This window comes from Mandrillus leucophaeus, unplaced genomic scaffold, assembly GCF_000951045.1.
Source record: "Mandrillus leucophaeus isolate KB7577 unplaced genomic scaffold, Mleu.le_1.0 Scaffold559, whole genome shotgun sequence".
Classification (NCBI taxonomy): domain Eukaryota; kingdom Metazoa; phylum Chordata; class Mammalia; order Primates; family Cercopithecidae; genus Mandrillus; species Mandrillus leucophaeus.
In genome coordinates, this window is record NW_012106019.1 from 834,905 (window position 1) to 849,326 (window position 14,422).

A 14,422-nucleotide genomic window follows, 5' to 3' on the forward strand; every position below is an offset into this window, starting at 1 on the left:
GCCCAGCCTTTTCTTTTCTAATATATGTGTTTATGTAAGGCTCTAAATTTCCTCTAACACAGCTTTAGCTATAATATATCCCGCAAGTTTCCATATATAGTATTTTCATCACCAAATTTCAGTTCAAAATATTTTCTAATTTTCATTGAGATTTGCTTTTTCCAAATATATAGAGATTTCTGTTTACTACTGCTTTCTAGTGAGATTCTACCATGGTCAGAAAATGTATTGGTTTCCATTTTTGAAATTGTACATATATATACTCTTAGATGCTTAGGTCATGTGCTTCTAGGTCAAGTTTGTTAATCATGGTGCTCAAATTTTTCTAACTCCTTACTGATTTTTTCTTCTGCATTTTCGATCTGTTACTGAAAGAGGATTGTTAAAATCTCCCATTATGACCACGGATTTTTTCATGCCTCAGCCTGCCAAGTAGCTGGAACTACAGGGATGCACCACCATGCCTGGCTAATTTTTTTTTTGTATTTTTAGTAGAGATGGGGTTTCATCATGTTGGCCAGGATGGTCTTGAACTCCTGAGCTCAAGTGATCCGCCCACGTGGCCTCCTCCCAAAATGCTGGGATTAGAGACGTGAGCCACTGTGCCTGGCCTCTTAAATTTTCATGAGGTCTAATTTATTTTTTCTTTTAAAAGCACACTTTTGGTTTTGTATGTAGAAACTCATCACCAAATCCAAGGTCACATAGATTTTTCTCCTGTGTTGTTTTTTTTTCCTCCAAGTTTTATAGTATTGTGTTGTATTTTTAGGTCTATCATTTAATTCATGTTAATTTTTCTGAAAGGTGTAAATCTGTGTCTAGATTTATGTTTCTACATCTGGATGTCCCAGTGTTCACTGCCATTTATTGAAAAAATAATCCTTTCTCCGCTGAATTGCCTTTTCTTCTTTGTCAAGATCAGTTGATTCTATTTATATGGACCACTGGTAACTTTCATAACTTCAATTATATTTTTCTGTGTTCCTTTTTGAACATGTTCACTTTGAAATCACATTTAGACATCAAAATAGTGTTATCAGGTAGAGTTCTGACTAATTCGTGAAGCCTGGGGAGAGATCTCAACTACAGTTATGAATGCAAGAGTCCTTGGTGGGTAAATTTTTATTTTATTAGTTTAGAGAAGAGGTCTCCCTATGCTGCCCAGGCTAACCTCGAACTCCTGGGCTCGAGCCATCCTCCCACCTCAGCCTCTGGAATAGCTAGGATTACAGATGTGAACCACCACTCGCAGCTAATTTATTTTATTTTATATTTTTATAGAGACAGGTCTTGCCCAGGCTAGTCTCAAACTCCTGGCCTCAAGTAATCTTCCCACCTCGGCCTCCCAAAATGCTGGGATTACAGCGTGAGCCAATGCACCCAGTCTCTCCTTATATTCTTTAGGATTATTTTTTATTATTCTGTTTTTCTCCTGTATTAGCTAAGTAATTATACTTTCACCTATCATTTGGCTATAAATCTTTTCAATAATTCCCTTTACTCTTTTATGAACCTGAAATGTTTACTGAATCACTGCCAGTGAGTGGAAGTATCTGTCCTGACTCCAACCCTATTCACCTACTTCATCAAGTGTCATTTGGGAAGATTACTATAAATAAGGAAAATTTTACAGTCCAACACTTCAGTTAAATGCTGTATTTTCAAAGCAGAGTATATCCTAAGCAGATGTTCTAATGCTACAGTCCAGAGCAATCTGTGTCCAGCTGTAGTAAAATCATAGAATTACTGTGAAATTTTAAAAGTTCTCAAAGTTCTAGGTGTTTCAGTAGTACAGTAGTCCCCCTTTATCTGTGGTTTCACTATCCATGGTTTCAGTTACCTGTGATCAACCACGGGCTGAAAATATTAAATGGAAATTTTCAGAAATAAACAATATGTAAGTTTTAAATTGTGTGCCATTCTGAGTAACGTGATGAAATTTCACACCATCTCACTCCGTCCACTTGGGATGCGAATCATCCCTCTGTCTAGCTGTATACGTGCCCATTAATCACTTATAGTAGCCACCTTGGTTATCAGAGTGAAGGATTACAAGAAGGGTTAAGTAAAGCACAATAAGATTATTTTGAAAGAGAGAGACCATATTCACATAATTTTTACTACAGTATAATTGTAACTGTTCTATTTTATTAATAGTTGTTAACCTCCTGTTGTGCTTAATTTTAAATTAATCTTTAATAAATTTTAAATTAAGCTTTATGAATTAAGCTTTATCATAGGTATGTGGTGTACAGGAAAAAACACAGTGTATATAAGGTTCAGTCCTATCACCGGTTTCAGGAATCCACTGGTCATCTTGGAATGTATCCCTAGCAGATAAGGGAGGTACAGACACTCAGTTGTGGCAACTGAGAAAGAGACAGAATACAGACAGAAAATGATTATTTGCTTTTATATTTCAAGTCGGAATCTACTGTACTACAGAAGCTCTATACAGCCATCCTTACATTTTAAACATGAGTAAATGAACTCTCAAATTTTACAAAAAGGCACAAATTCGTACAAAAAGAACATACACATATATTGGAGATTTGTTCTGAATATTGTCTTGGAGATGACACAGAACCATCTTGGAAATACGACAGGCCTCATCAATAAAGCAAATAAATCACTTTATTTCAAATAACTAGACTCTCTTGGTCCAGGAGGATAAGCACATAATAATAACATGGCTCTTGTGTAAATGCTGTCACAGTAAGTTTTAAGACATCATAATAAAATCTCCTGGTTCCTAAAAGGTATTAGAGGAGGGGCCACTCAATTTATAAATTCCATGACATAGTTCAAATTATAATAAGAGGCCATCAAATATAAGAAAAATACTGTTTTGCATTTTCTTAAAGCCTAGATATTTTGCGTATGCTTTCAATTAAATTTCATTTTATTTTTACTAAATTCAAATCAATTTCCTTCAATTATAAAATTCTAATTTTTTTTTTTTCCATTAATGTTGAAAAACCCTGAACCTTTTATTCCTCAACTTCCTCTGGCTTAATTCTCAAGAATATAATTACTATTCATATGTTATTCTCTGTAGGAGTTAAGAACATCTCATAAATATATTTTACTAATTTCATAAGATCACTACTTGATGTCTTTTTTTAAAAAATAAGCACAATTGGCCGGGCGTGGTGGCTCACACCTGTAATCCCAGCACTTTGGGAGGTCGAAGCGGGTGGATCACAAGGTCAAGAGTTCGAGACCAGCCTGACCAACATGGTAAAACCCCATCTCTACTAGAAATATAAAAATTAGCCGGACATGGTGGTGCATGCCTATAATCCCAGCTACTCAGGAGGCTGAGGCAGAAGAATCACTTGAACCCAGGAGGCAGAGGTTGCAGTGAGCCGAGATCGTGTCACTGCACTCCAGCCTAGGCGACAGAGCAAGACTCCATCTCAAAATAAAAATTAAAAAAAGCACAATTAGACAAATAACTGAGTGTGCCACTGAAAAAGGCAATTTACCATAGTGGTTGACTCCATAGACTCTGAAATTCTATAGCTGTATATTTGAGCCCAGGCTCTGCCATTTAATAGCTATATGACCTAGGCAATTTACTAATTATCTCAACTTAATCTATTAAACCAAAATAATAATCATACCTACATCGTAAGGTTATAAAGATAAAATCATCCATGTAGAAAGGAGAGTGACGTGTCTATACAGTGTTTGATAAATGAAAAATTATTATTGTAATGAAGATAGTAAATCTATGCTTTATATTAAAATAGGAAACAAGGTTTCATAAAATTCCATATTCAGAAATAAAATAACAAGACTGGATGTGGTGACTAGTGCCTGTAATCCTAGCACCATGAAAGGCTGAGATAGAAGGATCACTTGAGGTCAGGAGTTTAAGACCATCCTGGACAACATAGTGAGAGCCCCATCTCTACTAAAACATGTTTGTAAATGAGCTAGGCATGATGGTATGTGCCTACAGTCCTAGCTATGCTAGAGGCTAAGGGTGGGAGGATTGCTTGAGCCCGGGTGGTCAAGGCTGCAGTGAGCCATAACTGTGCCACTGTACTCCAGCCTTCCAGCCTGGGTGACTGAGTGAGACCCTGTCTCAAAAAATAATAATAAAGTAACATGAAGGTTAAAGTTAGATTATCACTCTTTTATGGTGTTAGCTTGCTAACTAAATCCTAGAAGAGATAGCACCAACACTCATCAACAATGAGGCTATTATCCTAATTCAGTCTACTGAGAAATAGAAAGGCTACTTACTGTTAACTGCAACCCATTCATTTAGATCTTCCCCCTCAGGAAGCATGACAGCCATCCGAAGGTTGCCACTGCCAAGTGTGGCTTCTGCATGTTTTAAGAGCTCATACTGGTGAGAACCCTCTGGAATGTTCTTCTTTGGTTTAAAAGTTTTAGAAGAGCGACTACCACTATGAATAGAAAAGAAAAAAAAAGGAGTTTAATATTTAAGGCATGACATTCAACAGGGTCATTCACCAAACATTAGACCTAAACTGTATTGGCTTAAATCCCAGCAATATAATTGCTGTAACTACTGTGCTCTCCATTCAAAACTCCTACAAACTTTCTCTGCTGTCTCTAGTTAACTCACAAAAAGAAAAAGTTTTTAAGCTGTAACTAACACCTCTTCTCAATAAATTAATGACTCAGGATTATAAACTGTAATCTAAAAAAACAAAAAAAAACTTCCATGATAAGTTTTAGTTATTTTATTCCTTTCACTCCTATTCTAAGTCTCTCATTCTAATAAAATAAATTTGTTTCCTTCTTAAAAGAAATATAAAGATACAATTTGATATCAATAAAACATAAAAATTCTGGAACAAGAAAAAAAAGCTACATGTTCAGCCAGGCACAGTGGCTCATGCCTGTAATCCCAGCATTTTGGGAGGCAGAGGCAGGCGGATCACCTGAGGTCAGGAGTTGGAGACCAGCCTGGCCAACATGGCGAAACCCCATCTCTATTAAAAATGCAAAAAAATTAGCCAGGCTTGGTGGCGGGTCCCTGTAATCCCAGCTACTCGGGAGGCTGAGGAGGAGAATCGCTTGAACTCGGGAGGCGGAGGGTGCGGTGAGCCAAGATTGTGCCACTGCACTCTAGTCTGGGCGGCAGAGTGAGACTACGTTTCAAAAAAAAAAAGAAAGAAAAGCAAAGCTACATGTTTTTCTACCCAATTATAGGAAGTATCAGTAATCAATTTTAGTCCAGAATTCTGGTTAAGCAGTTAAGTAGCTAGACATTAGTATGGCTGGTTTGCTCAAATTTCTGAATGCTTACGCACATACAGAGATACAGAGATACAGACACAAGCACACACAGCGAATGTGTATGTGTATATATATACATAAATTTTTTAATGGATCAACTGAAACTAGGCTTCAAGGTGGTTTTAATAGTTTTTAAGAGAGCTGGGCACCTCTAGTTCCAGCTACTCAAGAGGATGAGGTGGGAGGATCCCTTGAGGTTGTAGTGCACTATGATCACACCTGTGAATAGACACAGCACTACCACTTGGGCAACAGAGCAAGACCTCCATCTCTGAGGAAAAAAAAAAAAAAAAAAGAGGCGGAAAGCTGAGTGTGGTGGCTCACACTGGTAATTTCAGCTACTCGGGAGGCCAGAGGCAGGAGGACTGCATCAGGCCAGGAATTCGAGACCAGCCTGGGCAACATAGTGAGACCCCCCGACCGCCATCTCTAAAAAAATGTTTAAAAATTAAGTCAGGTGTGATGGTGCAGCCTGTAGTCCCAGCTAGGGACTAGGGAGGCTGAAGCCAAAGGATAGCTTAAGACCAAGGAGTTCAAGACTGAGTAAGCAATGATCGTGCCACTCTACTCCAGCCTGGGCAACAGAATGAGGCCCCTCTCCTTAAGAAAAAAGAAAAGAAAAAACACAGCGGGGGGATTTTTAAATCTTCTGTTAATGCTAGCAAATTTTTATCAAATTAGGAGTCACCCCCGTCCATTATTCTCCTTCACTTCTTATGAAAAGAAACAGACTGGAAAAAAAGAGGCTAGATAAGTGGGAACTTTAACGTTATTAAATTCACATCATCAAAAACATCTAGGCATTTGAACATATGAATATGAAAGAGGAATTCAAAAAAAACTACATAAACGATGGTGACACTTTCCAAACTCTGCAAAGCTTTTCACTCTACCTCCTCTCAAGTTTTAACCCCTCACCCCAATCCCTCCCTCTTTCCCTAAGATAAACCAGTAGTTCTCAACCCCTGGCTGCATTATTATTATCATCTGAGGAGCTGTCAAAAAGTATTGAGGATCTTGAAATAAAATAAGAATCTACCAGTCAACCCGAATACCCAATTCAAATAACAGGTATTTTTCATTGTAAAGTACACGCATTCTCATTTAAATGTAGGTCTCTCCACAGGTGTTTAATTAGAATTAAACTGATGTTCCTCAACTCTAACACACACCCTCTCCTAAAGGATCACTTTAAAAACACTCATCACAGAGCTGGGCACAGTGGCCCACACGTATAATCCCAGCACTTTGGGAGGCCGAGACAGGCGGACTGCTTGAGCCCAGGCCAATCTGGGCAACACGGCGAAACTGTCTCTACAAAAAATACAAAAATTAACCAAGTGTGGTGGTGCATGCTTGTAACCCCAGCTACTCAGGAGGCTGAGGTGGGAAGATCACTTGAGCCCAGGAAGTCGAGGATACAGTGAACCGAGATCATGCCACTTCTTTCCAGCCTGGGTGATAGAGCAAAACCCTGTCTAGAAAAATAAAAGTAAAAAATAGACCCAGCACAGTGGCTCTTGCCTGTAATCCCAGCACTTTGGGAGGCCGAGGTAGGAGGACTGCCTGAACCTAGGAGTTCAAGACCAATCTGGGCAACACAGTAGGACTCCCTCTCTAAAAAATATATTTAATTTTTTTTTTCAACCAGAGAATCAGAAGCTAAAAGAAAAAAAACTAAAAATAAAAACACTCATTAGATTATGATACATCTCTGCTTAGAACCACTCAGTGACTTTCCAGTGCAAAAGTGTAAATCCAAAGGTCAAATATTAGATATAGTCAAGCTCTAGACCCACACTAGAATGCGGAAATTCTTCAGTTTAATGAGACAATGTATTAAACACCAAATTTGCTCCAAGCATCTCTAAAATATAATTATAAAAATATAAATGTTAGGTATGGCAGTACATGCCTGTAGTCCCAACTACCGGGAAAGCTGAGGCAGGAGCATTGCTAGAGAGCAGGAGTTGGAGACCAGCCTAGGTAACACAGTGAGGCTCTGCCTCCAAAAAATAAAAATAAAATGAAATTTAAAAATTTATTTATATAACTATAAATGGTAATAATACAAATAGATGCATGCCTACCAAGCTTGAAACTTACTTCATTTCCTCTTTCTAATACTTTAACAAAATTTTGCATAAGACACACACTTCACTGGGCGTGGTGGCTCCCGCCGGTAATCCCAGAACTTTGGGAGGCTGAGGCGGATGGATCACCTGAGGTCGGGAGTTCAACAGTCTGGTCAACATGGCAAAACCCCGTCTCTACTAAAAATACAAAAATTAGCCGGGCGTGGAGGTGAGCAACTATAATCCCAGCTACTCCAGAGGTTGAGGCAGGAGAATCACTTGAACCTGGGAGCTGGAGGTTGCAGTGAGCAGAGATCGCACCACTGCACTCCAGCCTGGGTGAGAGAGCGAGACTCTGTCTCCAAAAAAAGAAAATCTGCTGGGCACAATGGCTCACACCTATAACCCTAGCACTTTGGGAGGTTGAGGTGGGTGGATCACGAGGTCAGGAGATCGAGACCAGCCTGGCCAACATGGTGAAACCCTGTCTCTACTAAAAACACAATAATTAGCTGGGCATAGTGGCGCACATCTGTAATCCCAGCTATTCAGGAGGCTGAGGCAGGAGAATTCCTTGAACCCAGGAGGCGGAGGTTGCAGTTAGCCAAGATCACGTCACTACACTCCAGACTGGGTGACACAGCAAGACTCCGTCTCAACAAAACAAAACAAAAAAAAAAAAAAAAAGAAAGGAAAAGAAAAGAAAAAATAAAATCTGAGTTCAATTTTGTGAAGGCCAACTTTGACACACGTAAGTTATCATCTCAGGCAAACTACCTAACTTTCCAGAGCCTATTTTTTCTTTAGCAGTGAAAGCCTAATAAAAATAACAAAATATGAACACTACCTGTATTATAGGACAGTTGCAAAATGAGAGGATATATGCAACATTTAGTATTTTCATTATCCTTTCTTTTCTTGAACCACAATGACTCACAGAAAGAAATGGTAGTGCAATGCTAAAACAGAAAGAAATGGTAGTGCAATGCTAAAACTCCAAATCCTACTCTATCCCTCAAGACTGAATGGGGGAAAATACAATTAGTTCAGAAAAAAATAACTGTCATACATCAAGTTTAAAAGAAAAATTTTTTAATTTCTGGGTTTTCTTTTTTTGGGGGGGCGGGGGGAGGTGCTATGCCCTATGCTGACCACAAGGTTCAAGCGATCTTGGAATAATCTTAGCGTTAGATTGGAAATCAGGAAAACAAGGTTCTACTCCCCATTTTGCAATTTTCTTTTGTTTTCTTATTTAAGTCAGAGTCTTGCTCTGTCAACCACAGGCTGGAGTGCAATGGCGTAATCTTGGCTCATTGAAACTTCCGCCTCCCAAGTTCAAGCGATTCTCCTGCCTCAGCCTCCCAAGTAGCTGGGATTATAGACATGTACCACCATGTCCAGATAATTTTTGTATTTTCAGTAGAGACAGGGTTTCACCATGTTATTCAGGCTAGTCTCGAACTCCTGAACTCAAGTGATCCGCCCGCCTTAGTCTCCCAAAGTGCTGGGATGACAGGCATGAGCCATCATGCCCAGCCTGCAATTTTCTTCTTATGTTACTTAAGAAATCACAAATTATCATCTGGGCTTCTACTTTTTTTTATTTTGTTTTTTCAAGAGTCTGGAAAATGACTTTTTACAAAAGTGTATCATTTAGGGATTAGATGTTTGTAAATGTTTTTAGTTCCCTGCAGCCTCTTGACTCTCTTCTCTGTTCCTCATTTCCACATACATTTATACTTTCAAATGCTTTCAAGTCCTGCATCTAATTTTCCTTCTGTCTAACCCGTCTGCTTTATTACTGCAGAATATGCTAACCACTTAACACTTTTTAAAAATACTCTTCTAAAAGTCTTTGTTAGGTTTTTTCAGCTGCTACCTGAATCTTCTCTTACCCGAATCCACCCAACTGGGAAATGGTGGTGGTCAATAATGCTCCTCATTCCCAGGTCAAAAGACCTCTGACAGGCCAGGCAAGGTAGCTCATGCCTGTAATCCCAGCACACTGGGAGGCTGAGGCAGGCAAATCACTTAAGGTCGGGAGTTCAAGACCAGCCTGGCCAACATGGTGAAACCCCATTTCTGCTAAAAACACAAAAATTAGCCGGGCATGGTGGCAGACGCCTGTAATCCCAGCAACTCAGGAGGCTGAGGCAGGAGAATCGCTTGATCCCAGGAGGCGGAGGTTGCAGTGAGCCGAAATCGCACCACTTCACTCCAGGCTGGGCGACAAGGCAAGACTCCATCTCCAAAAAAAAAAAACAAAAAAAAGACCAACTGACAGAGTTTTCAAATTCAAAAGCACAAATACCCAAGCATGTACACAGAAGTCCTCATCAGTGAGTACAAGCTCTTGTAGCAACACTGTATGCCCAAATGCATATATCTCACATATTTTAAGATATATGAATGCAAATCTTCACAAAAATTTTCAAAAACATAAAGTATGTTGCCCTCTCACCCCACCTACCTCAGAACAAATTACAGTTTCTAGTACCTGGTGAAAGCATCAGGAAGTTTTGTGCCTGTTTTTGTTTGCTTTTACACAATAGCACCATAATGTAGTGTACTTAATAATGTTTTTCACTTAACATATCCAGAAAACTGTTATATTTAAGATACAAGTAGATCTACTTTATTCTTTCTAAAGACTGAAATAGCATTTCCTTATATAGATTATATCATAATATAGTTTGATCAGTCCTTTATTAAAAACATTTAGGTTGTTTCCTCTAGTCATCTGCTACCACAAACAATACTGCAGTAGGCATCCTTGTGTGTGTGCATATATGAAGGATAAATTCCTAGAACTGCTATTCTAAAGAGCAGTTACATTTTTAAATTTTATATAGTGCCTGTTTTTTCACCAAATAAATTGTACCCTTTTACAATCCCACTAACAATGTATGGGAGCAGCTACAACATATGAGTCTTAAAGGACAGGTATTAGACTACTAATTTCTCTTGTACAGCTTCCAACACAGCAACCTAACTATGGAGAATGTTGTGTTTTGTTTTGTTTGTTTATTTGTTTGTTTGAGACAGGGTCCTGCCCTATTGCCTAGGCAGGAATGCAGGGGCATGATAAATGGCTCAAGTGATCCTTCCACCTCAGCCTCCTGAGTAGCTGTGACTACAGGTATACGCCACCACACCCAGCTAATTTTTTGTATTTTTATTAGAGATGAGGTCTCACTTCGTTGTCCAAGCTGGTCTCGAACTGCTAGGCTCAAGCAATCCTCCCATCTTGGCCTCCCAAAGTGCTGGGAATACAGGCATGAGCCACCATACTCAACCACTATGGAATGCTTTCTAACTAGAATGTGAATGATGTATTACATATTAGAGGTATAATATTAATAATTCATAGCATTACTCCACTGCTTTCCAAATAAATGTCCATGATATTCACATTTATTTTCCCACTCTTACTCGTATTTGAAGGCAAATCAATTTTTAGAGCAGGACAGGGTGATTTGTCTAGTAAACAACTTAGTCCTAGAGATAGCTCTGAATACGTATCTCTTAGTCTTCCGATTTATCTTTTGCAAATTTCAACATCATTTATTTTCTCTTTGAGACTCTAAAACAGTGGCTCCCAACCTTTTTGGCACCAGGGACCAGTTTCACAGAAGACAATTTTTCCACTTGCTGGCTGCTCACCTCCTGCTGTGAGGCTCAGTTCCTAACAGTTTTTGTTTTTGTTGTATTATCCCTATTTTGTTTTCTGTACCAGATACCTATATATTGACACTGAAGACTATGTAAATTTATTCAAAATTAAAAGCAAATTATTTGTAATACAAATGATTATAAAATAAATGATTTTTTGTCACAAATCATGTATTTGTGTCAACAGCTCCATCTCTTCAAGGTTAAGTGAGTTATTAATCTAACTACAGCTAGCTAAATGGCAGAACCAAGGTCTCGAAGAAGTTACTGTTACTGAGTCTCAGCTTCCTCATCTATAAAATGGAGATAATAATATCTACCTTACTACTGAAACTTATGGTAAGAACTTCACTACTATTAGTTCTCTTTGCTCCACCTCTAGGTACTAACCTGTCATTCACATCAGTAGCTCCTTCCATAGGTCTAAGTCCAACACTACAGATCAGGTATTCGATAAATACTTGTTAATTGATAGTTCCAGTCAACTTCAGGCTGAGAACTCCTACATCAGGATAATAATGATGATTAATATTAACTAACATTTACTGCAAGCTTTGTACTGATAATATATACGTGCAATACATCTCATTTAATCCCCGTAACTCTGATACACATGCTATTATTTTTCTTTATTTTATGGATGACAAATCTAAAGCTTTAAAGTACTTACATACCCTGCTCAACATTATAAAAGTGGTAAATTAAGGAGCCAAAATTTAAATCCAGGATTTAAATCTCTAAAGTCCATTCCTTTTTTTTTTTTTTTTTTTGAGACAGAGTCTTGCTCTGTCGCCCAGGCTGGAGGGCTGTAACCCAATCTTGGCTCATCCGCCTCCTGGGTTTAAGCGATTCTCCTGCCTCAGTCTCCTGAGTAGCTGGGACTACAGGCACCCGCCACCATGCCCAGCTAATTTTTGTATTTTTGGTTTCGCCATGTTGGCCAGGCTGGTCTTGAACTCCTGACCTCAGGAGATCTGCCCGCCTCAGCCTCCCAAAGTGCTGGGATTATAGACATGAGCCACAGCGCCCGGCCTAAAGCCCATTCTTTTACCCACTACCCAACATTACTCAATGCTTTACCTTTAGCTTCTACTAAATTATTTCTAACAATTTTCTCCCTTTTTCACCATATTTTACTCAAGTCATTCATGAACAACACAAGGCTAATTTATATCAACAGAGTTATTAATAGCCGCCTTTTTTTTCTTATTTTTAAAACGTTCTTTTTTTCTTACCCTTGTCTCCACCCCTTTGTAATTTTATTTGTGTATTTTTTTGAAGACAGGGTCTCACTCTGTCACCTAGGCTGGAGTGCAGTGGCACAAACACAGCTCACTGTAGCCTCGACTTCCTGAGCTCAAACGATCTTTCTACCTTAGCCTTCCACCTCAGCCTCCCAAGTAGTTGGGACCACAGGTTCACGTCACCATGTCCAGCTAATTTTCTTGTTGTTGTATTTTTCTATAGGGAGGAAGTCTCACTTTGTTGCCCTGGCTGGTCTCCAACTCCTGGGCTCAAGTGATCCTCCCACATTCACCTCCCTAAGCGCTGGGAATAGATACATCTTAATCTTCAAACCACCTATTTCCCCTCCTCATACCTTCTCTAATTTATATGAATACTCAGCACATACTCTGACAGTAAGGAAAATTAAAATTCTACCCTACACCAATTTCCCGCAAATGTTGCCAAACACATCCACGCTTTCAGAAAGGCAGATATCCATCTGCAAAAAAATGTTAGAAGCTGTCAAAATAGAATGTGTTCTAGAAATAATAAGACTAAAAGCTAAAGGCTAAAAGCTATGAGTATTGAAAAGATAACCTTGTTTCAAGACAGACAGCAGTCTGAACAGACATCTACTTACATTTCTGCCTATAATCCCTTTTAAATCACTATTATTAGTGGCAGGTGGCATTCCTACTATTGTTACTGTTAGGAGAGTAAGAAATCCTTACCACGGCTGGAAAAAAAGAAAGAATGCTATCTGCTATCCGCAGTTCAGAAATTGGGGAATTCTTACAAGATTAAAAAGTTGATGAGACACAGTGACTGAGAAGTCAGAAAACTTAGCTTAGATATGACCAGTAGAGGTCTCTACGAAGGTAACAGTGATTCTACTGTGCTCCAAACTCAGAATCCAGACTACGGGAGAGGACCCTGAGGGGATCTCCAGAAGATTATAGGGAAACTTAACCCAGGGTCTTTGCACAAGTGAATCCCAATACCCTTCTGACTGGTCTTTTTCTGAGAAGTAGGCAAGCACAGCCTAAGCTGAAGCTCAGAGCATGGTGGAGGGAGGGATTTTAACCACCTCCCCAGCAGGCAGGGGAACTTGGCAGTCAAAAGAGAACCTACTGGCATACCTCTATACAGTAGGCAGCGGTTCCTACTCCTTCCTGTCACCAGAGGGAAGCTCCCATAATCAGACTATTCACCAAGAAGCAAACCAATATCCTCAAACACTCAAATTGAGCAGACAATCCCAAATCACTAAATATTCCAGGAAAACCACCACCATGAAAGAACTACTCAACAATATATCTAATGCTAATGAAAACCAAGAAGAACATATTAAATATAATCAATATCTTTAGAAATAACAGAGACACTTATATTCAAAAACAGGCAATTATGAAAAGAAACAATCAGGGAAGGATGGAGAAGCTGAAGTTCTCCTTAAGCAAGTGGTGTTAAGTCAAGAGATATTAACTGCAGTGAGGGGAATTGAAAAATTAAAGAATTCTGGTAAGATTAAAAAGTTGACTTTTTAATATAATTCACTGCGGAGATGGTTACTAAAAAACTGTGTTAAACAGTGCACTCTAAATGGGCGATTTGTAAGGTATGTGACTATGTCTAATTAAGCATTTTTTAAGGCACAAAGAAAAATATAATTGACGTTATAAAAGTGAACAGTGGACCATACAAATAGAGTCAACTGATACTGACAAAACAGGAAAGGCAATTCAATGCGGAAAGGATGATCTATTCAACAAGTGGTAGTTCTCTACTGCTTGGGACACTGGGACATCCAGAGGCAAAAACATAAATCTAGACACAGATCTTACACCTTTCACAAAAATTAACATGAATTAGATGATAGACCTAAAACTACGACAAAATACTATAAAACTTCTAGAAGAAAACATAGAAGAAAATCCATGTGACCTTGAATTTGATGAGTTTCTAGATACAAAAAAGCATCTTATGAAATAAAATATTTATAAATTAGACTTTATTAAAGTTTAAAATTCTCCTCTGTGGCTGGGTACAGTGGTGCATGGCAGTAATCCCAGCACTTTGGGAGGCCAAGGTGGGCAGATGACTTCATCTCAGAAGGTCAAGACCAGCCTGGGCAATATGTCAAAATCCTATCTCTACAAAAAATTAGC

General features: G+C 38.8%; 1 protein-coding gene across 2 annotated transcripts in view; it reads right to left on the minus strand.

Moving 5' to 3' along the window:
- Positions 1-14,422, minus strand: part of MOB1B (MOB kinase activator 1B) — an 89,752-nt gene that overhangs the window by 18,652 nt on the left and 56,678 nt on the right. Inside the window, exons 2-3 of one of the 2 annotated variants that reach the window (XM_011998143.1) lie at positions 11,418-11,529; positions 4,255-4,421 (exon numbers count right to left, since the gene is read on the minus strand). In XM_011998143.1, the coding sequence (XP_011853533.1) occupies positions 4,255-4,421; positions 11,418-11,446 (196 nt within the window). In that variant the 5' untranslated portion in view covers positions 11,447-11,529. The remainder of the gene's footprint in view (positions 1-4,254; positions 4,422-11,417; positions 11,530-14,422) is intronic. The other variant, XM_011998144.1, reaches the window with a different exon arrangement.